The sequence below is a fragment of the Melanerpes formicivorus genome, unplaced genomic scaffold, assembly GCF_026170545.1.
Source record: "Melanerpes formicivorus ecotype bairdi unplaced genomic scaffold, bMelFor1.0.p_v2 SCAF_90, whole genome shotgun sequence".
NCBI classification, from domain to species: domain Eukaryota; kingdom Metazoa; phylum Chordata; class Aves; order Piciformes; family Picidae; genus Melanerpes; species Melanerpes formicivorus.
The window spans coordinates 1,275,889-1,300,164 of record NW_027142442.1 but is presented as its reverse complement, the minus strand read 5'-3'; the positions used below and the strand labels follow the sequence as shown (position 1 = coordinate 1,300,164).

Genomic DNA, 24,276 nt, shown 5'->3' with positions numbered 1-24,276 from the left:
GAAGCTCTGGAAAGTAGTGCTGAGTCCTCCAGCATCCCATGGGATTCTGTGTCATGTGTGCAGAGAGATTCCTGCCCAAACCTCCTGCTAAGGTAATAGGCACTTGACCAAGAACAGAGCAGGCAGAAAAAAAGAGGCGCCTCATGGGCCTAGCTGCAGAGTGTGCCACTGTGTGAGCCAGAAGGTGGAGGAGTCTCTAATACCCCCAGGCCAAGCCAGCTGCCAAGATCTGGGTTGTTCCCCAGCAGGGCAGCACCAGGACCCCCCTCTCCTCACCCGAGGATACCCTTTGCAGGGCAGGGACTGCCCACAGCTTCTTTTCTCAGGGCTTGTGCTCAAAATAACCTGCAGGCACAGAAATGCCACGTCTTGAGAAGTCCACGGGACCTTTGGGGCCTGCACAGGCACTTAACAGGGTCAAGGCTGTATCTCCTAACTTGATGGTTGTTTTGTGCACCAACTCCGCCAGACCTGGGCTGGGCTGTTGCTTTTCCTCTCTGTCATGGATAAAATCTACACTCATCCTTCTGGACATAATGGAGGGGTTTTTAATCAAAACCACTGCGATGCTGGCAGCTTCCCTCTTCACAAGAAAGATCCAACTCACCTTCCACTGCATCCTTCTTCACTCAGTTGTGATTATTGTTGCATTACTATTGCTATTATGTCATAAATTGACGTCTTGTGTTCCTGTTTGTTATCCGGGGATTCTGCTCTAATCTTGACGATCACTAATGCAGTGTAAATCCAGCGCGCTGGGTGATAATCTGGCTACATTTAAACAAATAAACAAATATCCCCCCATCCCCCCGACTTCCTAGGCATGATAAAACTATTCACTTTACTACAGCACACAACACGTTTGCTGTGCAATTGCATTTCCTCCAGCCCTTCTTTGCTGCGGCTCGGTGGCCGCCGTGCCCTGTTTGCGCTGAGCCAAAACTGGCGCTGGCAGAGCCGGGGCGCGCAGGGCACAGGGCGCAGCGCCCGGCCCCGAGCAGCGGAGCGCAACGCAGCGCTTCGCCTCCTGCTCCGCGGTGACAGCTCGAGTTTGGCAGGAGCCCTGCTACAGCCCCAGCTGGGAAGGTTTTCCCTCCGCCAAGCGGGGCGAAGGGGTTTGATGTGCGCTAATTCCAGGCGGAAATGAGCGCGATACGCCTCGTTTTACAGGCGGTAATTAACATGCGTTGAAACTCCATTTTTCACCTGCGTAGATCTCCGCGGCAGGTGTGCGCTCAAAATTTAGATGGGTCCGGGTCAGCGAAGGCAAGCCCGGCCGAGGCAACACACGACGGACGCCACAGCAGCACAGATATCAACCAAGCCCCTCTCCACCAGCCGACATCCACGCCACGGTATTTTGCAGGCCGACCCCCCATCACCACCCCAGCAGCGCCCAGGGCCGCATCAACTCTGCCGGGACAGGAGGGCCCCCGTCCCTGCCACCGCGCTGCCCGCCGCGGCGGGCCCGGGGCCGGGGGGTGCTGGGGCCGGGGCGCCCGCGAGCGGGGCGGGCGCCCGGGTGTCGGTGGCGCGGCGGCCGGGAATGCGCCGCTGATCCTAACCAAGTTTGCCAGCCATGCTTTTCTCATGGCTCCCGCACAATGGCCCGTTTTCTGCCCACCTGCCGATTATGCTTAATTAGGCGAGGAGTTGATTAATTTGAGGTAATTGACAGCTAATTACAGGCCTGAAGGCTCATTAACTTGACGTCCTGTCTGAGGGAATTGGCTGGAGGGGGTCAGGTGATGTGCAGCCCCCCTCCGGTGCCCGCTCACCTAGGCGGCCCGGGGATGGGGACAAACGAGGCCGCCCGGTGGGAGCCGGGACGCTGCACGGCCGCGGGCGCTTCGGCCAGGACAGACACCCCCGGAGGGGCTGCGGCAGGAGGGACGCTGCGGGGCGGGAGGGCTCCCCGTCGTGATAAAGCAGGCTCTGTGTGGAGAGGACAGGGTGGCGGCCCCCGGGAGAAAACGTCCGAGCACGCAGGTAGGAGGGGAGTGGGCACGGATGGGATGAAGGCTCCCAAGGCTGCAGCTCCACGTAGGCTCGCCCAGCGGTGGCCCCGGTATGGGTCCGTGGCGGCAGAGGGGGTGCTGCCAGTTCTGTGTCCCCCCAGGACGTCGGAGTGGCTGCTGGCAGGTTGCAAGCACCCACCCTCGCTGCAAGGCAGGGCATTGCGGGGCATCGCTAGTCACTTCACACTGACATCAGAGAATGCAACTGCTGATGGAAAACAGGGGTTTTTTTTCCATTGAGACTTTTCTCAGTTGCTCTTTTCTGCTTGCAAATCATGAGGCAGCAGGAGGGCTGTTTACACAACATCCTGTATGTATGGTGTACCTCACCAGAGAATTTGGGCATGTCCTCTTGGTTTACAAGTTTACCCTTATCATGCCCTTCTGGAGCAGGTGGGATCCCTGCATAGAGGGCCCAGTGAAAATCTAAGAGCTGAATCCAGCTTTTCAAGTCCTAAACTCGGTGTCCTGACCTTAAAACCAGCATCACTATGTTCCTCAAGCAAAAGACAGGTTACTTGAACACGGCTGACAGTTCCCAGAGGTCTGGCCTTGCAGCCACTCCTCCTGGGGGACAGACAGCCGCGCTGGAGTACTGACAGGTGTGGGATGTTCCTGGCAATGCTGAGGAGAGAGGCAGAGGAGGCCTTTTTAAACTACACATCTTACATCTGATTATGTCAGGCAGGATGTGGCTGAAGAAATGCACTGTAAAGGTCACTCACAAAGGGATGGCCATGGTTTGAGATGCTTTCTTGATGCTGTGGGAGTGCTCACTACCCTTAGATTTCATTTCATCTTTTGGAAGTCATGAATGTAGCAACTCATTATTAAGCTTGGTTCAGGATTCATGTACTGAACTGTCCTAGTAGCCGCAGGCTGTGTACCAAGGTAGTTTGCAGAGCATTGCATTGGCAACAAAGGTTTGAATAGCTGAATTGGAAGGAATGGGATCTAGCAGAACTGCAGACAGCTCTTCCTGGGTGCCCATATAAAAGTCTGTTGAAGAATCCCCAAAATCATCATACACCACAGTCCCCAACCACTGGGGCTCTTCAGACAAAGGAAGCTGCATCACAACCGCAGTCTTTTTGGACTCTTTCCCTTTGCCCATTGGCATTCCCTCTCTGCCTTACTTCTGCCTGTGGCTCATCTGAAAGGGCTCTGCCATCCTCACGTTCTTGGTGTGATTAGAAGGGATGAATAATAGAGGTGTCTCATCTGCATATTGCTGACAGTGGATTGCAGAAACCTGACTTAACAACTTGCTTCGATATCCTGCTATTGCATTCTACAGCTGACTTACACAGTGCCCTTTATCCCTTTGAAAGGTACTAGGGTTTCATTTTCTAATATCTCTTGTTTAAATTTCATGGAGTTGGGTAAAGCTGACTGGTCTCTATGGCAATCATTATTTAGTACTCTTCTCCCATTTGTTGTTCTTTCTTTCTTTCTACCCTAGAGACACCTGCATTGGTGATGATCCATTATACAGAAGCCAAATGGACCCATGTGATGAATAAACTTTGCTTACCTGCTTAGAACCTCTCCTGTGTCTGCCTTGTTCAGGAGAAGGTGTCCATAATTTCAGTTGTATTTGAGAGAACAGCCCAACAACTTTTATTATGGCATTTATCACTTAGAACCTGGGAGAAGAGTTAGTTGGAGCAGCCCAGACAGGTAGTTTCCTCTTTTTCTCTCCAGATCCATTGCTGAAATTGGCTAAACCTTGGCCATTTCTCATCTTGACTATCACAAGGCCTCCAAGCTGTGTAGCATGCCTTCTGGCATAAATACAAAGACTAGGCATTGGTGCAACAATATTAAGCATTAGGTACAGCACTGAAGTACCTAGTAGTGAATTTCTTCCTCTCTTCTGTGTTGACACAGATGCCTTCAGAGTCTCCTAAACAGGGGTGCATTTAACTGTACACATTTTCTATGAGATTGCTTAATGTTATCACTTTGCAGATGGAATACTAGGACCTGGGTAGATCAAGTGGTTACCCACTTTTGGATGGATGTCTGAGGTGGATCCAGAAAAGAAAAGTGCATTCTCTATGTTTTAATTTGCTGAACCTTTGGAGCTCTGTCTTTCCATAGAAAGCCTCACGGTGCAGTTGTTGTAGTTTGGGCTGGGTGCCCTCTGCTACAGGGGTGTTTCCTGTGTCCAGCCCAGTGGCTGGACTTCTGGACACAGGAAACACCCCAGTAGCAGAGGGCACCCAGCGCAAACTACGACAGCAGCGCTTGATGAGTGAGGCTAAGTGCCTTCTGAAGGAGGAACATTTCATGGGGACTGTGACTCATCCAAGGCCTAAGCTTCAGAAAAAAATCCTTCTGAATGCATTGAAGATTTGCCTGAATTCCCAAGTCATCACTAGAAACCAAAAGCCCCACTCAAATGAGTCAAGAGCTCCTTCTGTCTATAAAGAAGTTGCTGAGTTTGAGCTTAGGGGGTTAGTTCTAGTAGCTCTGGGTAGCAGCAACAGATGGTTCTTGGTGCCATGGTCTAGTCATGAGGTCTGTGGTTACAGGTTGGACTTGATGATCTTTGAGGTCTCTTCCAACCTTGGTGATACTGTGATATGATTCTTGGAGTGGTAAGTAGCTTTGCTAGGACTATTGTCTCAAATCTATGGCTCAGGATAGTATAGGATCAATCATTCTTCAGAGCAATACACCCTACAGCAGTCTATTTTGACCAACTGATGTCACTTCAGCTGAGGAGTCTGATTACTGGTTTATGTTCATGATGAGTTACTGGTATTTAAATATAGGTCTCTTGCACATCCAGAATTCCATTAATTTTAGGCCATTTCCTTTCTGTGGTTGCTGGAGGGAAAACAAAAAAACCCAACCAACCAAACTGCAAATAACACCAGTACTCAAAGAGAGGTGTAGAACACCAATACTCTGCTTCACAGTAGTAGAAGTGAAAGTATTCCCTACCCAAACTACACACAAGCTCTCTAAGTTAACAGAATGGAAATGATTACTGGGTACCTGTTTGAATGTGGTTTTATCTCAAAATCTTTGGCTTTGGAATCCTCTAGCACTTAAGAATCCAAAGAAGGGAAGATCTCAACAAATGGTCAGTGGGAGACAACTCTGCCATTTCTGAAAAGTTACCTGGACTTCCACCAGGTTGGGGTGCTTTAGAAAGTCTCCAAATTCCAAAGAAGAGGTTAAGATATTTCTGCTTCTGATCATTACATAAGCAGTTGCATGGATGTAATTGTTGATGTAATTGTTGATGCCCATGCCAGTGTAAAATTCTGTTGTCAGCCTTCACCTGTAGCAGTCCTGGCTGAGAACTATGCTCAGATGGGGACTGGCAACATGACTTCTTCGTTGTGGGTTACTCCTTCCATTGCTTTCCTCTTTGGGCATAACTTAGGCCGTTTGAGGAGGAAGAGCATTTGATCTAAAATGCTGAGATTTTTGTTGAATCTTCATCTATTCTTTAGTTTTGGCATTTCTCTGCGTCATTATTAAACACTAATATCCCTGGACCACATCTCCAGCCACAGGTATCTACCTCATAACTACATTTGCTACTGATGCTGTGTCTGAACCTATTCACAGCGCTATCTGTAATCAGTGATTCTCCAGTGTCTTAATTCAGGTACCTCTGTGACCTGAGAGAATACATCAGGCCAGGACAACTGCTCTGAGCCCAGAGAATGTCCAGAGAGAGGGTTTCCTAGGTCTGACTTTCCTGAAATACACCTCTCTTATCAAAGATAATTTCTTCTGTAACACATGGAGTCTCACTCCAGAAGTAAGTTTTTTGTTTCCCAGATACACAGGGTCTGTGTGAGTTACCAGAAGGCTGTGATGCAACAACAGCAGCTTGATAAAATGGTGCTTTAAAATCCAGGTCAGAACTGCTGTCTGTGTGCCCATGTGTGCAGATGTCTATGTTGGCATTTACTCCACAGAGGCTGGTAGTGACAACTTTCCCAGATCATTGAGAAGGTTGGGAGTGGCACTGCTGAATTTTAGGTCAAAGCCCTGGTAAACTGCTCAAACCCTGCCACAAATATTCTTAGCCCGTGGTTACATCAGTTGGGTCAGCTTCCCAATTCTGAAGTCCAAAGAAGTATTTTTCAGGTGCTGCTTGTGTGAGTGACACAGCCCCAAATCACCAGCAAAGCAGCCCATATTTTAAGCTTAAATGAGACCCCCATGATTGAAATTCTACGCTTCAACCCAGATGTAATACATGGTGCACAAATTACTGATACGTGTGCTTAGCTTAATGTGCCTGAGAAGTCAGTCAGCAGAAGAATGCACACAGGTGCACAGGCTTTTTATATCATCTTGAACATATTTCATCTTGAAGAGCTTTTAAGTAACTGTTCTCTATCAATATCTGGGTTTCAGAAGAGAAGGTGCCTGATCGATTGCCTGGCTCAGGAGCAAGAGGGTTACTGTAATTATCTTGTTTGCAAGAAAAATAAGAACATTTATCTCATTTTAGTTTAGTAGAAGAAATGGAAATCATGAAATTCATCATTAGCTCAAATGTATTTTTGTTTTGCTGATGAATAAATGTTGAAGGAATGACCTTTGTGCTAGCATTTTTCCACACTAATGCTATAGGAATTTGATGTTACAATTTCCACAAAATACTGCAATTTTTTTCCAAGACATTTGACCAAAATAAGAACAAACCACCTTATGAGTCCTGCATTTTAACAGTTTGAGGTGAGAGATCCAAACCCATCATTTTCCATGCTGTAGAAAACAAAGACTATTTCTGAACACTTAGCTTACATGCAGCTGTTTATGTTAATGTGCAGCAGTGCTGACCTGGATTAAACTGAAGGGTCTCAAGGGGGACCTTATATCCAAGTTGTCTGAAGGTGCTGCAAGACACTGAAGCATCAGAACCAAAGAGAAGGAAACCTTTCTCTTTACATCACCAGGTCACTAGGACTCCCTGAGAGCAGTTGGTTAGTTAAGAAAGAGTAAGCCACCAAGAGAGTTTCTCCTTCCTAGGATCCACCTCTCTGTGGAGCAAGGACCACAAGTCCAGAGTGGTAAAATGTGGGACTGTCCTGGGGTTATCTGCACTCCAACAGCTGAAGTTGAGTGCAAGCAGCAAAGAGTGTGCCTAGTCTTTTGACTAATGCACTGACAGTACCACTTGTAGATCTGGAGTTAGCGAGGGGTTTGGAGCACAAGCCCTATGAGGAGAGGCTGAGGGAGCTGGGGTTGCTTAGCCTGGAGAGGAGGAGACTCAGGGGTGACCTTATTGCTCTCTACAACTGCCTGAAGGGGGTTTGTAGACAGGTGGATGTTGGTCTCTTCTCCCAAGCAGCCAGCACCAGAACAAGAGGGGACAGTCTCAGGCTGCACCAGGGGAGGTTTAGGTTGGATGTTAGGAAGAAGTTCTATACAGAGAGAGTGATTGCCCATTGGAATGGGCTGCCCAGGGAGGTGGTGGAGTCACCATCATTGGAGGTGTTCAGGAGGAGACTTGATGGGGTGCTTGGTGCCATGGGTTAGTTGTTTAGGTGGGTTGGATTGGTTGATGGGTTGGACACAATGATTTTGAAGGTCTCTTCCAACCTGGTTTATTCTATTAAGTTCTATTCTGTTAAAGTGAGCCTGAGGGAGGGAGTGAGGGGACAGCTGATTCAGACTCTTTAGAAGAAGGTGTGGCTAGGTAATGACATTTTGAAGTTGTGTAGGTGCTAGACATTAAAAAAACATCAGGTACACCTTCAAAGCACCAATTCTATTTACTTTGGTGTAACTCTGAGCTGGGATTTATAACCAGTTTAGCAGGACAGCTTCTCAGGATTTATAGGGGGTGATTATTTTGGCATGAGTTTGCTAACTGATCTCCAGGCCAGTGCTGAGGGTAAATTAATTTACTGATCTGGTAAGACAGTGTTCTTTTTGTTAGCTTCACTCACTAATACTAGTATATAAATATGTATGGAGTTTATTTGGATGCTACTTTTATTTCATTTCAGTTTAAGACTTTTCTGAACATTGTAATAAAAAGCATGAACCAATACCTTCCTGATACTTGGTCAGTAGGCAGGTACATTGACCCAGTATGGATATTACCAGGCAAAAAAGCCTGACTTGGATTCACTAAATGATTTCCACAGGTTTGTTTCACTGACAGCACATTTGGATCATCAAAGATGTAGCACTCTGCCTGTACCCTCAAGTTTTTAGGGCTGGGGTTTGTGATGAAGTGACATCTCTCTACCTGCTACAAGGAACATTTCAAGTTGTTGTTGTTATTGTTTGGGGTTTTGAACCACAGACAACAATTTTTCTAAGTTAGAAAAACTAGAGAGCTGCCTGGAGATTAAAGGAATTGTGCCATTGATCATTAAAAAGGGAACAGGCATATTTAGAGTTCTAAAGAGTAGCTCTTGCCAGCAAAACAGCAGAATTGTAAAAATGGAAGGAAAAATAATCACTAACCATGCAGGGATAAGGCCTGCATCAGGAACAGTGTGGCCAGCAGGAGCAGGGAGGTCATTCTGCCCCTGTACACTGCACTGGTTAGACCACACCTCGAGTACTGTGTCCAGTTCTGGGCCCCTCAGTTTAGGAAGGATGTTGGCTTGCTGGAATGAGTCCAGAGAAGGCCAACGAAGTTGGTGAGGGGTTCGGAACACAAGCCCTATGAGGAAAGGCTGAGGGAGCTGGGATTGCTTAGCCTGGAGAAGAGGAGACTCAGGGGTGACCTTATCACTCTCTACAACTACCTGAAGGGAGGTTGTAGACAGGCGGATGCTGGTCTCTTCTCCCAGGCAGCCAGTACCAGAACAAGAGGACACAGTCTCAGGCTGTGCCAGGGGAGGTTTAGGCTGGAGGTTAGGAAGAAGTTCTATACAGAGAGAGTGATTGGCCATTGGAATGGGCTGCCCAAGGAGGTGGTGGAGTCGCCGTCATTGGAGGTGTTCAGGAGGAGACTTGATGGGGTGCTTGGTGCCATGGGTTAGCTGTTTGGGTGGGTTGGATTGGTTGATGGGTTGGATGTGATGATCTTGAAGGTCTCTTCCAACCTGGTTTGGTTTATTCTAAATAAGAAAACAACTATCTTAGTATCATAGTATCAGTCAGGATTGGAAGGGACCACAAGGATCATCTAGTTCCAGGACACCCCACACTAGATCAGGCTAGGGATTTATAAAGAACAAATTGTGCTGGAAAGGCATCATTGCTTTTTTAAATAGAATTATAAAATTAGTGGATGGAGGCAACACAATGGATCTGATAAATTTGGATTTTAGTAAAGATTTGATATACAGATCCAACTCAAAATTATGTCAAATTGGCTTGGCTGCATCATCACATGGAATGAAAAATTGTCTGGAGACCTGCAAATAAAGCATAATGATTCATAAAAAGGTATTGTGCTGGAGGGAGAGGGCTCCCTCCCAGAGAGCAGCAGTCAGTTCTGTCCTGTTTAACACCCCTTGACATGACACCTGCCTGAAAATCACGAAATTTTGCTGAGAGAGTGCATATAGAAGGACAACTGCGCCAGGGGAAGTTTAGGCTCGAGGTGAGGAGAAAGGTCTTCACAGAGAGAGTTGTTAGCCATTGGAATGGGCTGCCCAGGGAGGTGGTGGAGTCGCCATTCCTGGAGGTGTTCAAGAGGGGATTTGGACGTGGCACTTGGTGCCATAGTTTAATAGTCATGAGGTCTTGGGTGACAGGTTGGACTTGATGATTTTTGAGGTCTTTTCCAACCTTATTGATTCTATGATTCTAAGACTCTATGTGGGACAGGCCAGCTGGAAATAAAATGAGATGTCAGTAAAAATTCAAGTATTATCCAAACTACAGCATGCAGTCGTGAGAAGGTTCCCTAGAAAACACCAGATAAGCATCCCTGCAGCAGATAACAAGGAAAATTGCAGTGAACAGCATGAAAAGAGCTGGACTTGAGTGAAAGAGCTGCAAATCATCCCAGTGTGGAAGGACCACAAGGCTTTTGCAGTATCTGTGTCAACGTGGTGCCAGGCAGGTTTTGGTGGTGTAGCATGCAGGGACCTATTGCATGCTGGAGACAAAGCTTGAGTAAGATTTTTCTCCCCAGAAACAGGCAGGGCAGACATTCATGGTGTAGTTGGCCTGATTGGGGAGAAGGGCTTTAACTAGATCCTCATTCATTTTTTATTTTTTAAATGTAAAACCAGGGAAGAAAATGGTAGTAAAGCCAATTAACTGCATTAACAGGAGACACAAATCCCCATTTTCATAATGTTTTCTCCTTCTCCATCACCCACTCAGTCCATTTGCAATTTCATCTGTTCAACCCCTTTGTCATACCACCCATCTACAGGTGTATGTGGATGTCCCAGGAACTGTGGGTCCTGTGGGCCAATTTCAGACAACTTTCTGGAGGGCAGGTGATATATTTTTGTGCATTTTTTTACATGAAATGACTGACAAAAGAAAGAGATCCAATGGCTGCCCACACTGAAGTGTGAACACAGCTTCTGTTAGGCGTCAGAGAATCCATAACCTTGAGATACAAGTCCGCAAGGAAAACCACACTGCCCTGGCTGGTTCCACTGCTCATGAAACTTCTGTTTTTCTCTGACCTCCTTCCTGCTGAGAACAACCACTGCCTCTTCCTGCTTGCTCCCCTTCTGTTTTGTGTTTGGTTTCTTGTTGGTTTTTTGTTAGGTTTTAATTATTTTTCTTCTTTAATTGCATTTGTAACAGTATGCTCTCTTCACTTGCATTTTCCCCAGCCTCCTGCCCATACCTCACTGTCTTCCAATCTGGCCTGCATTAGGAATAGTGTGGCCAGCAGGAGCAGGGAAGTCATTGTGCCCCTGTACTCTGCATTGGTTAGGCCACACCTTGAGTACTGTGTCCAGTTCTGGGCCCCTTAGTTTAAGAAGGACATTGAGACACTTGAACGTGTCCAGAGAGGGGCAACAAGGCTGGGGAGAGGCCTTGAGCACAAGCCCTGTGAGGAGAGGCTGAGGGAGCTGGGATTGTTTAGCCTGGAGAAGAAGAGGCTGAGGGGTGACCTTATTGCCCTCTACAACTACCTGAAAGGTGGTTGTAGCCAGGAAGAGGTTGGTCTATTCTCCCAGGCAACCAGCCCCAGAACAAGGGGACACAGTCTCAAGCTGTGCTAGGGGAGGTTTAGACTTGAGGTGAGGAGAAAGTTCTTCACTGAGCGAGTCATTCATCATCGGAATGGGCTGCCCGGGGAGGTGGTGGAGTCACCGTCCCTGGAGGTGTTCAAGAGGAGATTGGACGTGGCACTTGGTGCCATGGTCTAGTCATGAGGTCTGTGGTGACAGGATGGACTCACAGTATCACAGTATAACTTAGGTTGGAAAGGACCTCGAGGATCATCGAGTCCAATCTATCAACTCAATGATCCTCGAGGTCTCTTCCAACCTTAGTTATACTGTGCTGTACTACTGTGCTTTCTTACCTTTCTTGGTCTCTTCTCTTCTGTTTTTAAATCCCTATTTTTAAATTCTTTACACTTCCTTTGTATTTCTTCATTCAGTCTTCCATATCACTCCATTCACAGAGTCCTCTCTCACCAAAATAGCTTGCTAATAGTATTTTGATACTCGCTAGTGAAAGTCCTGTAAACCTTACACTAATAGGGTAGGCCACTACTTACTGTTGTAAGTTCCTCTCTTTCCAAAACTATTGAAGTAAATGAGAAAAGTGATCTCTCTTTTGCCAGAGCAAACAGTTTTCAGCTCCCTAGGGAGCTGCAGTGATCACTTTAAATAACATTCTCTGCTAAGGCAGGATCTGCTCCACAGAGCATCAGAGGAAGAGCAAGGATTTCAACAGGGCAGAATAAGGAACCTTTTTTCCTGCCCTGGTCTGTTGGCAAACATTTGGTCTGGAGGCTGGATAGTAGTACTTACATCCTCTCTGCACAAGTGTGAAAGGCCTGGGAAGGGCAGGATAAGTGTTCTACATCAGTGAAGACAAAACAGTTATTATTCAGATGCTCATAGCTCTCTTAAATGCATGTATACACCCTGCAAGCTGTGGCAGTTAATAGCATTGGGAGAAACCTTCCTTTTTTAGTGTTCTTTAGCGCTGCATTAAAGTTACTTAAAAAAAATTAATTCTCTGAATAGTTCTTACAGGTCTTTAAAAAAAAAAAAGATTAAAATGTCTGTTATTACACAGTAATTTATTACCATTTACATTAGCAATGCCTGCCCTAGGTGCTTCCATTTAAAAAAATACTATTTTTTTTTAAAGCCACATCTATTTAATGAAACAACAAGGCAGATGGCAAGCAGTGGAAGGGCCACTGGATTGTGGGGACTGTGACTAAGAAGTCACAGGGTTTGAGCTGTGTTTGCTGGATAACCTCTAACAAGGCTCTTAATGCCTTGGTGTCTCTTGTTTTCCTCCTACTCTATTACTGCTTCATCCATCCACTCATAAGCTCTTGAGCTCTTTTGGGGGTGCTGATCGACAGCTGCCTGAACATGAGCCAGCAGTGTGCCCAGGTGGCCAAGAAGGCCAATGGCATCCTGGCCTATATTAGTAATGGTGTGGCCAGCAGGAGCAGGGAGGTCATTGTGCCCTGTACTCTGCATTGGTTAGGCCACACCTTGAGTACTGTGTCCAGTACTGGGCCCCTCAGTTTACGAAGGACATTGAGAGACTTGAATGTGTCCAGAGAAGGGCAACAAGGCTGGGGAGAGGCCTTGAGCACAAGCCCTACGAGGAGAGGCTGAGGGAGCTGGGATTGTTTAGCCTGGAGAAGAGGAGGCTCAGGAGTGACCTCATTGCCCTCTACAACTACCTGAAAGGTGGTTGTAGCCAGGAAGGGGTTGGTCTCTTCTCCCAGGCAACCAGCTCCAGAACAAGGGGACACAGTCTCAAGCTGCACCAGGGGAAGTTTAGGATCGAGGTGAGGAGAAAGTTCTTCACCAAGAGAGTCATTGGTCATTGGAATATGCTGCCTGGGGAGGTGGTGGAGTCACCATCCCTGGAGGTGTTCAAGAGGAGATTGGACGTGGCATTTGGTGCCATGGTCTAGTCATGGGTCTGTGGTGACAGGTTGGACTCGATGATCCTTGAGGTCTCTTCCAACCTTAGGGATACTGTGATACTGTGAGTACAAAGGCCTTCACCTAATGACATGTTTTTGTGATTCCCAGCTCAATAAATTTTGATATGTGCTGAGGTCACTGTGATTTAAATGACTACTCTAATGCAATTAATAAAATGCTAAAGAGATGGCCTCCAAAAACCATTCCAGAGCACAGGCTGGCTACTGTAAATGGTAGGTGAATGCCAGTAGGTCTTAGGAAAGGATTGTACCTTTTCCCTCCATCTGCTTATTTTTCACTTCTCTTCACAGTATTCTCAAGTACTGCTAATCTGTATGAGGGATGTTTATTCACCAGAACATCTTCCTCATAAGGACCAAAACCCAACATTTTTCATACTGAGTTGATCCTTATCTGTATTTGGAAATCAGAAACTTGGCATGATACTGTTTATACAGCAAGGTGACAGGCCAGTAAAATAGAGGTGTAACAAGCAAGGATCTTAATACCTCCTTGGGCAAAGAAACTGGTAAAAAGTGGGAAAAAACCAACCATGTGTCTTCCTGCAGACTCTTCTCCTGCTGTCTGTGAGGTCCAGTCTCTCAAGGAAGGCTTGACATGGGAACTGTCACCAGCCCTTATTTAAGGAGGTCACTTGATTCTTGGGCTTCCAGAACATGAAAATGGAGGTTAAGTATGATGGTCTTTAGCCTTCTGCCATTGATTTGGAACTCCTCCAAGACTGAAGCATCTAGGTAAGTGGCCACTCGGTGTCAATCTGCCACCCCAAACAGTAGCTTTTCCTTCTCAGAAACTGGTGTTACGGATCTGTTCTGCTGGGACGCTTGAAAGCAGTGGTGACATGGGTTTCACTGAGCATCCACTGGAGAGCCTCGGGTCAGGTGGAGTGATTGCATCCAGATGTTTCTGTCTCTGCATCTTTTTATTTGTGAAGAAGCATAAAAACTGCCAGCTCCCCAGGGTAAGGCAGGAGCAATAAAGCTTTTTTGCCTTTCCTCTCAGGGTTTTAGTAAGAGGATTACTTCTCTGCTCCTTCTAGAATAAACCTCTTTGCAGGGAAGATACTTCTCAAGCCCTCTTTGGAGATCAGTCCCTGCATCAAGACTCCTAAGTTTCAAGCCATCACAGCAGCCAGTAGGAAATGAGTCCTAGTTAAAAAGGAAAGGCTTTACAGCTCTGCAGACTAGGACATGCTGCATCAGGAAAAGTGGCCTTGCTGGGTTCACAGAGCAGAGTTCAAGCTCCAGCCAAGATGGTGGAGAATGTTGCTGGAGCCTTGGAAAGACAGAGCTAACCCTCTCACTGGATAATCTTTACCCTCAGTGACAATTAACCCAAGAAAGAAGAGAGGAAAGCTTTTGTAACACTTGACCAAATACATCTGCAAACAGTACCCAGGCATGCATGAGCACATGCACTGAGTACATTGTTAAAACACAGAAAGCAAAATGAAGGCTTTAAGACATAATTATGTATTTTCCTGTATCTAGCCCATAGGCACCGATTAATTAAGGACCTTTAGAAGGACTGTAATGTCCAAATCAGACTTAATCCCATCATTTTGGAAACATCAACCAGCAATTACTTCAGCAAGTCACTACATTACACTGACCCTCTAGAGTATCCACTGTTCTTCCCTTCTGCTAAAGCTGTATCAGTTGCTGTGACACTAAGGACCTGCTCTGGCTCCTGTTTTGTCTCTTTCACCACTCCTTCTGTGCTCACTGGTTTAGACTAATGGCATGAAATCACACTCTTTTTAGTGTTTCCTATGGCTCCTTTGGCCATCATATTCACCTGCCTTAACCTATGTGAATTATTTCAGTTTTGCCTGACTGCCTTTCTGGGCCACAAGGAACATCCTGATATGTATGCACATATTACTGTATGTATGTACTTCTCACCTCAGACTCTAAGTGTCTCACCATCCGTGTAAAGAGCCTGATTCACCTCCATGCCCCCTTTCATCTTTCCAGTTTTCTCCTTCCAAGCCACACCAGGACCTGGGATGATCACAATTACTCATAGGACATCTATTTCTTGACGGCACCTTGAGGCCCCAGCAATTCCTCAGGTCTCTTCCCGCATTTGCAGAGCAGAAGAGGACACTTCACTCTGTGACAGGGCACTGGGGGAAAAGGATTGCTGGAGCAGCCTCCTGCTGCTTCTGCTGCTGCTACAGTGCCATGTCCTTTCCCTCTCTCTGTTGACATTTTGATGGTGTTTCTGTCCCTTTGGATGGCTGATGGGTGCATCATAGAGAAAGTGCCTTCCCCTGGTACAGACGTTTGCCTGGCTTGCCTAGCAAGATGGTTGAGTTTTGGAAGCACCAAGTGCAGCTGCTGGGACCGCTGGTTGGAGAAACATTTGCCTCCTGAGCCCGTTAATTAGCACAGTAACGGTAACTGTGCTCCATTAGCCAACCCATGTGGTCGAGTCCCCTCCCCGTCCACCAACCTTGCCCTTAATGAGAGCTGGAAGGGGGACACTCACAAAACACTGCCTCAGAATAATATTCGGCTTTGTCCACGCCGGTAACGAGAGCTGACAGGATCACTACGTCCATTTCTCTTCTAATTAGCACACTTCCAGCTCGGCCTGAGCCAGCAGCCAGAGAAAAGCGATCGGACAACCGTACCGAATCACAAACACAAAGAGGCCCATTCCCCGTAATTAGGTGAGACAATCCCTCAGTCTTTTCTCGGCTGGAGCTTGCCGGTAAGACTCTCGCTGTTTTGGTAAGTCCCAGCAACACAAGTTACACGTCTCCCCAGGACACTAATAAGCCCCTAATTGTCTTCCGCTTCACACGGCTCGTACCATAGGTCTGACTTGGGGGAATTCTTCTAACGAGCAGCAGCCAGCGCTCCCTGCGCGGAGGACGGACGGGGAGCCGCCTCTCGGGCACCGTGAGGAGAAGGGGGACAGACAAACAGCCAGAAAAGCTGCCCGGGCGCTGGGGCCCAGCTACGTGGCACAGGGCACCGGCCCGTGCTGCGGATGCGGACCTTCTCTACCCTCTCCCCATCATCACTGTCCACCCGCACGCTGGAAACCCAAGTTCAACTCTCTGGCTCTCCTCCTTTCTTACCTCCAGCAGGATACAGTACTCAGAAAGGCACCATCGAAACCAACCACTGGATTGCAAAGATTTGCCTTCAGTGTCTCCTAAGGCTTGTTGGGGACTACATTTAAGAGAAATGCAGCACCTGGCATCTGCTTTTCTCCAGTGAGGCCATGCTGTGGGCCTGCCTCATTGCTCAGGCTGGGAAGGAGCATGGGTGCAAATGAGACCCTGTCAGTTCCTGTGGAAGGGGACACAGACCCTGTCTCACAGGACAGGTTTCTAAAGATTAAAATGATTAAAAACATGAGAACTCCCAGAAGTTATGAGGTAGGTAGGAGATCCCAGCTCAAACTCCCTGATGAAAACAAGGCAAAGAAGGACACGTTCTAACTTTCAGCCTGATGCTTTCTTGAGAAACCATCATCAAACAATTTTTTCAGCAAAACATTTCCCCTAATTTTTGATGACAAGCCTATTCTGAGCAAAATACTTCAGCTGATCCCATTAAGGATACTCAGGGCCTCCAGTCCCCTTTGCCTCCTGCGCAGCTGATTACAAACTGATCCCTCCTGCAACAAGCCTCACCAGGAGTGATTTGTCCCCCAGTTTTATGTGAGATACTCATCTTCAGTGTCCTAAGCAAGGGGAAGAAACCTCTCACAGGGTGACAAACTGATCCATGCAGAGCACGTGAGAAAGACAGGCATGAGTGATTACCCTGAAAGGCAGTTTTGGATAATTATATATTAACTAAACCTAGCTGTAACTAATAAGCTACTTTAATATAGAGAGAGGAAAACAAAAGAAACGGGCAGCCTGAGGGTCCATGCCCACTTGGGTCACTCTGCTGCTCTCTTGTCCCTCATTCTCCTGAATGATGAACCCTCTTCCTGCCTTTTTTCACATAACCTGCTGCATTTGGGGCTACTGTACCAAGTGGAAGGTGGCAAATTCTCTGTGATTACACAGAAAGTTGTTAGATGTGCCTGGTATTTTTGGAAGACTCCTCCCTGGCATCCAAGTGCCTGCAAGCACAAAATTTAATTACCCTATATTATTAAGCCTACTCATCAGCTACTGGCCACAGAGCAAGCCTTTCAAGTGATACAGAACCAAGTCAAGTACTTTGTCCCCCCAGAGATCTGGTCAATAAACAAGGTGCAAGGTCATTCTTATTACCCACTTTTTCTACTAGCAATTAAGTAAGGGCTTTCAAGCTCAGCCCTCTTCCTCTTTTCTGTTCTTTACTGAGGTGTCTATAACAGAGACAGGCAGGGAGCGTTCTGGCTTCACTGGTCACTGATCTGTATTATAGGAATCAGCAGGCAGGCCAGAGGTCAACCACACCAACCCTACAAGAAAATGCTTATTCTGTACACGCATCAGCTGCCTGGAGTCAGTCATTCTGCTCAAAGGGACATGATGGAAAAGGTCAAGTCTAAAAAATGGTCAGTTTCAGTGGATGATGAAGTCAAAATGTGAAGAAATCCTGCCATGCTGAAAATTTGAGCACAATCCAAAAAAAGAGAAAGGCACTGTTGCACATGTTCAGTGTGGATGACACTCTACAGGAACTAGATCAGTCCCTTCCTTTCTGGCTGCTTAAGCTTATTTATTTCTTTATGCAGACTTCAACTGATTGGTCACAACTGAGTTCAGGATTTTGCCTTTCATGTCCTCCTAAAAGAAACTCCCAAGTACTCATGTAAGGATTAGCTTGCATCCAATCCTTACATCTCTAGAGTAGCTTTGCTTCCAAGCATCACAGTGTTACATAAATCCAAAAGCATTCAGTCTTTTTAACTTCTTCTTCCTTTTCCTTATTTTTCTGTACTTTTACTTTCTTTCCCCCCTTTTTCTTTTCTTCTCTTGCCTTTTAACAATATCAAGGTTCCTCTCTTATCACAGAGTCACAGAAACATTCAGGTTGAAAAAGACCCTTGGGAGCACAAAGTCCAACCAATAACCCTACTCTACAACGTTAACCCCTAAACTACAGCTCCAAGCACCACATCCAAACCACCTTGAAACACATCCAGGGTTGAGGACTCAACCACCTCCCTGGGCAGCACATTCCAATCCCTGACCACTCCTGTGAAAATTTTTTTCCTGATGTCCAGGCTATCAGGGCAATGTATATTTGGAATCACACATACATTAGCTTTGGAAGTATTTGGGACACTGACTGATTTATATGCTGGGATGTGCATCTAGGAAGCACAGGTTTGGATATTTCTGCAGAGGGAAGTTTTTACTCTAGTGATGACAGGAACGTGTTTACAACATTTGCATTTGTTGTTCTAATCACTTCCCTTCAGGTCAGTTTGTTGGTCCAGGGGAAGCTTTCTGTTCAAGTGTGATTTTTCTTTCAATGAATTACTGTCTTCTACAAAGACTGATTATTTAATGACTTTTGAAAGGATAGAATAGAATAGACCAGGTTGGAAGAGACCTTCAAGATCATCACATCCAACCCATCAACCAATCCAACCCATCTAAACAACTAAACCATGGCACCAAGCACCCCATCAAGTCTCCTCCTGAAAGACTGTCAGTACAGAATGGCACATGAAACTGGGGGGAGGTACAACACCAAGAAGTGAAGATTCCTGTTCTGTTAAGTTTTTGTGTCATGTTCAGATTAGTTCACTCAAAAGATGTGATGCATTTCCCCACTGGGAGTACCCTTGTTGCCTAGTGTTCCTCCTTAGGCCTCTGAGGGTTCCTTTTAGGCTCGAGGTGAGGAGAAAGTTCTTCACAGAGAGAGTTGTCAGCCATTGGAATGTATGTGCTGCCCAGGGAGGTGGTGGAGTCACCATCCCTGGAGGTGTTCAAGAGGGGACTGGATGTGGCACTTGGTGCCATGGTTTAGTAGTCATGAAGTCTTGGGTGACAGGTTGGACTTGATGATCTTTGAGGTCTTTTCCAACCTTACTGATTCTATTCTATTCTTAGGAGGAACTGAGTAAAAGTGATAGAGGCATTTCAGGCATCCTCAAGATCTTGTCTCCGGTGTTTTGAAGGACTGCTGCCTTTAGGAGAGCACGTGGATCAGTCTGTGGCTTTTCTGCAGCAGCAATTTGTGAGTTGTCTTTTCCTATTGATTGCATAGGCCTAAAACCTGATATTAAGCTTACAAATATTACAGAAACGTTTATGCAGTGTTACTGAACTTGTGGAAGGATAGGAGTCCAGGATTTTCAGACCATGTGACAAAGATGCAGTTTATCTTTTTTATGTACTCTCTAGGTTGATGGTGGAATTCCCCAGTATCACTTCCTCAACACGAAGTGGTTGGCATAACTGTCATTGTGATTTGGGAAAAGTGCTGTTTGCCTAAGACAAGTTACTGTGGATGAAGATGAAGTGGGTGAGATCAGCTGCATGCACAGACTGCAAAGACAAGTGAAGATCCTCTTCTTAAAAACACTCAAAACAGGATTTAGTCCACAATGATGTGGGAGGAAACAGCAGAGGAACAAAATACAAGCTGTAGTTAGGACTTACACACCTCCATAGTATCCTCACACTCTGAATACTCCACAATTCTGATGTTGCCATCTCAGGCTCTGATAGAAAAGAGACAATTGAACATTGTGAACATAAGGAAGGTGAACATAACCACGGATCCAAAAACACAGCAGGAGATGAAAAATCATGACAAGTGCACAGTAAGCAAAGAAGAAAAAAACCCAAACCCAAACAACTGTTTCTGACAAATTCAAGGTTGAAAACAGAGTTATCAGGTAAGGAGGTTTTAAACAAACAATGACTTTCCCCCCCTCCATTCTTTGTAGAACTGAATTATGAAACTCATTGTCCAGTGCCACTTTAGAGGCCAAAAGTACATGTAAATTAGAAATAAGACAAATTTATGGAGAGTAGGGTCTACTGTGGACCAGATTCAACTAAAACAGATTGCTGGATGCTGTGTAAGTCACCCTAAAGCAAAGTAACTTTGTGTAAGCCTTTTGTTTATATCCTTCCCTAGCTTTCTACAACTGCTTATAATCAAAGAGAAGGTTACAGATAAGACAGGCTTATGAATTGACTTGTAATGGCACCTTACATTTTTATGGAACCTAAAATTCACTAAAATAAACCAGAGTAAGATTCAAACATTACCTCCACGTTGGATTGGTCGGTTTCCACTGCTCTGTTCTTTCTAGGTGACTTGTTGAGGGAAATAAGAAGCCAAGCTGGTAACTGAGGGTTGTAGGATTGCTCCAAAATTGCTCATTTTGTAACGACTGAATGCTGACTTACAACAGAATAATGTAATATTCTGTTTCAGTGCAACTAGACTTCTATTGTGATAACAATGAACATAACAGACAAGAATTTATTTTCAGTTGGATTTCACAGCAAAGCATTTAACACTCTGGAAGGAGCTAAACACATATTGGGTTTATTTCCAAGCACCTCACGGTAACATTTCACATACCAACACATGAAAACACTTTATAAAGCAATGCATTAACTTCATCAATATTACCATACCTTGAGTTTCTTATACTCTTCATTCTCATCATTGAACAAAATATTTTCTTTTTCTTTCAAAAAGAAACCAGAAGGCTATCAGCAACAAAATGTCACCCTGATTTTCTTTTATAGATAGATACTGAAGGAATATCAGGAAGGACATAACTGAAAGGGGAAAAAAAAAACCCAGGGTTCAAAAGGGTATGAAAACCCTTTGGATATTGCCAAATACTTATTTACTGATGGGAATGCAGCATCCACAGGCCAACCCCTTAGGTGGGGGTAGAACTGTGAAGAAGAGCCTGTGAAAGAATATTGCCTAGGTGGCTAAGAAAATGCTTTTGCATCTCAGAGGACTATTTTGGAAACCCAGGTGTATCTCTGAGCTTTGCATTTGTTTATTGTCAACCCACAAAGCAAGAACAAAGTACAATTCTCTGGCTAACAAACAAAAACACATAGAAGCATGACCAATTAAAAAAAACCAACCAAACATCACTGATTCATCTCTACAGATGACAAGTACAGAGCTAATGAGTATCACATCCTAAAGCATGTTACCTGGATTGCCCTAGAGAAGATAAGCACTGCATATGGTATGGTGAAAGGGTGGGGTTTTTTTGGGCTCTGTGTGTGTGTGGGGAGTGTTGTTTGGCTTGTGATTTTGTTTGTTTTAAACAAAACCAAAAAACCCCATGTATGTTACTAAAAACTACCTCAAGTTTTAAATTCCTTACTGAATATATCAGAAAATATATACTTCCATATCTTCTCTTATATTCCTCCTCCTTTCAGATCTCACTTCTTTAAGGTGTTGGCCCAACAAACCTCTGTAAAATGCACAAACTCATAGCAGTGACCCATGGTGTCATATATGTGTATATATTATATACATAGTATATTCAAAAGGTATAATTTAATACTTAAAGCTACATCAGTTTGCACCACCAGTTTTTTCCTCTGCCTCTGAATTACCACTTTCAGCTTCTTTTCACATGCATCTGTCTTAAGTCTCACGTTCTCAAGGGATGGCAGTGCTGTTAAGCTCAGCCCTGCATAAACTGTGAAGTACAGGGGGAAAAAAAATCCATTAAATTTAAAATCAAACTCCTGACATGGCTAAATATTCAGTGCTTGTGATGGGTCTGAGATGAGGGATTTAACTGCTTAAATTTAGTTAACAGGAGCTGTCCAAAATGAGCCTAGTTTTGACCAGTAACAACCAAGACCACTGACTGCAAACCAAAAGCCCATCAGCATTTTAGTGAAAAGTCAGAGAGGTCTATTTGATTGAAAAAATCTCCCCCTCTATTGCACACACACCTAAAAAGAGTCTCCTCTCTCTGTGAGGACAGAAAAATGCATTGCTCTAAGGGCAGCCTGTTACATGTACTGTTAGCAACTCATTTCTCTTCTCATGTGTGACTGCAGCCTGGAAAACCACAAGTTTGGAAAAGCCTGGGTGCTAAAAGTAACATTTCTAAGTAGAGGAAAAAAAAACTCTGCTCTTCATCCAGTGTTTCAGTATTATACTGTACTCTAAAAAGAGCACACTAATGCTTAAGAAATTGTTCTCTGGGAAAAAAAGAGAGAGAATGAAATGAAAAAAAAAAAAAGTATTCTCTTAAATAAAACAAGTCTGAACGTGCTGCTCCTTACCTCTTCTCAGGGGTGAACACGCAGAAGTGCGTTCACAGAAGGACAAAGCACTTAACTGCAGATGAACAAAGCCCAAAACTCTGTGCTGAAAGAAGCTAAGTCACAAAATACTCTGCCTTACAACGTCTGCTTTTGTAGGGGAAGAAAAATCTCTGGTTGCTGTTTTGTAAGTAGTTAAAAATGCCACAAAATGTTATTTTCAGAAATGTTAAGGTTCTCTTTAAGCAGATCATCCTCACAATGTGCCCCTTCCTGGGGGCAAGGGATCACCACCTTTCACATTAGCGACTTTCCACTTCATCCAGAGCTAGAAACTGAAGAGAATTGCCGTGGAGTAACAAAGCTGTTTCTTTGTGTCCTGGCAGAAGTTTATGTAAGGATATTTTCCTTTGTGATAGAGCAACACCTCTTATTCCTTTATGGTCTATTGGTCTTGATTTCATTAGAGAACTCTTTAGTGGTGAGATGAAGCTCCTGGTACAACAGAGATCGAAGGTCCTCCTTAGACCTACAGACATGCTTCTTTGTAGGCTGTGAGTAACCAGGATTTAATGCACAGACTGCACTCAGCTTCTACACTAAAAGCATAGCACTGGTTTAGCAGGAGGATATTTGTGAATCTGCACCCCAAAATCTGCTCAAGTCTTCTAGCACACAAGTTGCACAATGGAAATCAATGCATCTAAGGGGAAAAAAAAACAACAACAAAAAAACCCACACAGAAGAGCCAATGCTTCATGATCTGCACTGGCCAGTATCAGATCTGCTGTGTGCTGCAAACAGGTGCTGCCACTGCAGACAACTGAGTAAGGACACTGTGGCTATTCTCTTTGAATAGGTGCTTAAACCAGGTAACTTCATCACAGCATGTCAGGGCCAAGTCCTACCGTTGGACATCTTATGGTCAGAAGAAGTCTGAATTCCAAGGCAACCCCAAGTGCAGGCCTTGTAACCTGCGCGTGCAATACGTCTCTCCCAGGAGAAGAGATGAGCTGTGGAAGCAAAATGAGCTGTTTGCTTCTGAAGGTCTACAGCAAGAGCTTTGTACTTCTTAGAAGTTCTGGGGTTCAACTGGATCCACAGAACGTAAAATGGGATCTTTTTGTCCAAGCTCCAGACGTGGCTGCTACTTTTTGGGTTTCTCTAGGATGTTCAGGAATTTCCCTCGAGTCATTTCTCTAGCTGAAATCAAAAGAGAAGAAAGAGAGATCAATTGGTGGTTTTTCTGGGGTTTTTTTGTTTGGTTTTTTAAGCCAAGAAACCCAAACAATGACATCATTTACAGATTTTAACCAGGGGATAAGAAATTAATTTAGATTTGTGCTTGCATCAATAGCGAGTAAGGATTTTTAGCTTCTTTAAAAGTGGAAAATAAATCAGACTGTATTCCACCCTGAATTTCTGACATACCAGAAATGCAGGCAGGACCTGGAATCCTCTAAACTCAGCAATAATTCGCACAGGCTGTCTCATTACATACTATCTATGCTTTCTATTCCTACTGCATTATGCTCTCACAGCAGCTCCTTTTCTCTGGACTATCCATCTCTGAATGGTGTAATCCAGATCTCCATCACTCTGTCTCACAGCAATTGTTCCTGGATGTTATAATCCGTCAGAGATTATGGAACTCTCTCTTTCTCTATTTCAGGATTATTGGTCCCTGGATACTATGATCTTCAACAGAAATTAGACAGCATTTTCTCTCTTTCAGCAGTGTCAGTCCCTGGATGCTGTAATATAATGGGGTTTATATTCCTTCAATGCAGTTCATATATGGATAGTGTAATAAAGTAAAGTTTATAGAGCTTTGGTCTTCTCTCTCTCACTGCATTGTCAGTCCTTCGATGTTTAATACAGCAAGGCAAGGTTTATATGTCTCTCTCTCACTCCTGGCACCATCAATCTCTGGTAGCTGTATTACAGCAGGGTTTACACAGCCACTTTTCTGCAAGAAACATTTCTGACTTGTGAGCCCGTT

General features: G+C 45.1%; 1 protein-coding gene and 1 long non-coding RNA gene across 2 annotated transcripts in view; one reads left to right on the top strand and one right to left on the bottom strand.

The window, feature by feature from the left end:
* Positions 1-1,922: 1,922 nt before the first annotated feature.
* Positions 1,923-20,278, top strand: LOC137455068 (uncharacterized). The gene is made up of 4 exons (XR_010990748.1): positions 1,923-1,989; positions 13,636-13,821; positions 19,110-19,236; positions 19,404-20,278. It is a non-coding gene; the product is annotated as an uncharacterized lncRNA (long non-coding RNA).
* Positions 20,279-20,476: 198 nt separating this feature from the next.
* Positions 20,477-24,276, bottom strand: part of LIN52 (lin-52 DREAM MuvB core complex component) — a 53,975-nt gene continuing 50,175 nt past the window's right edge. The window contains exon 6 of the mRNA XM_068165602.1: positions 20,477-23,477. Coding sequence (XP_068021703.1) covers positions 23,422-23,477 — 56 coding nt within the window. The 3' untranslated portion in view covers positions 20,477-23,421. The remainder of the gene's footprint in view (positions 23,478-24,276) is intronic.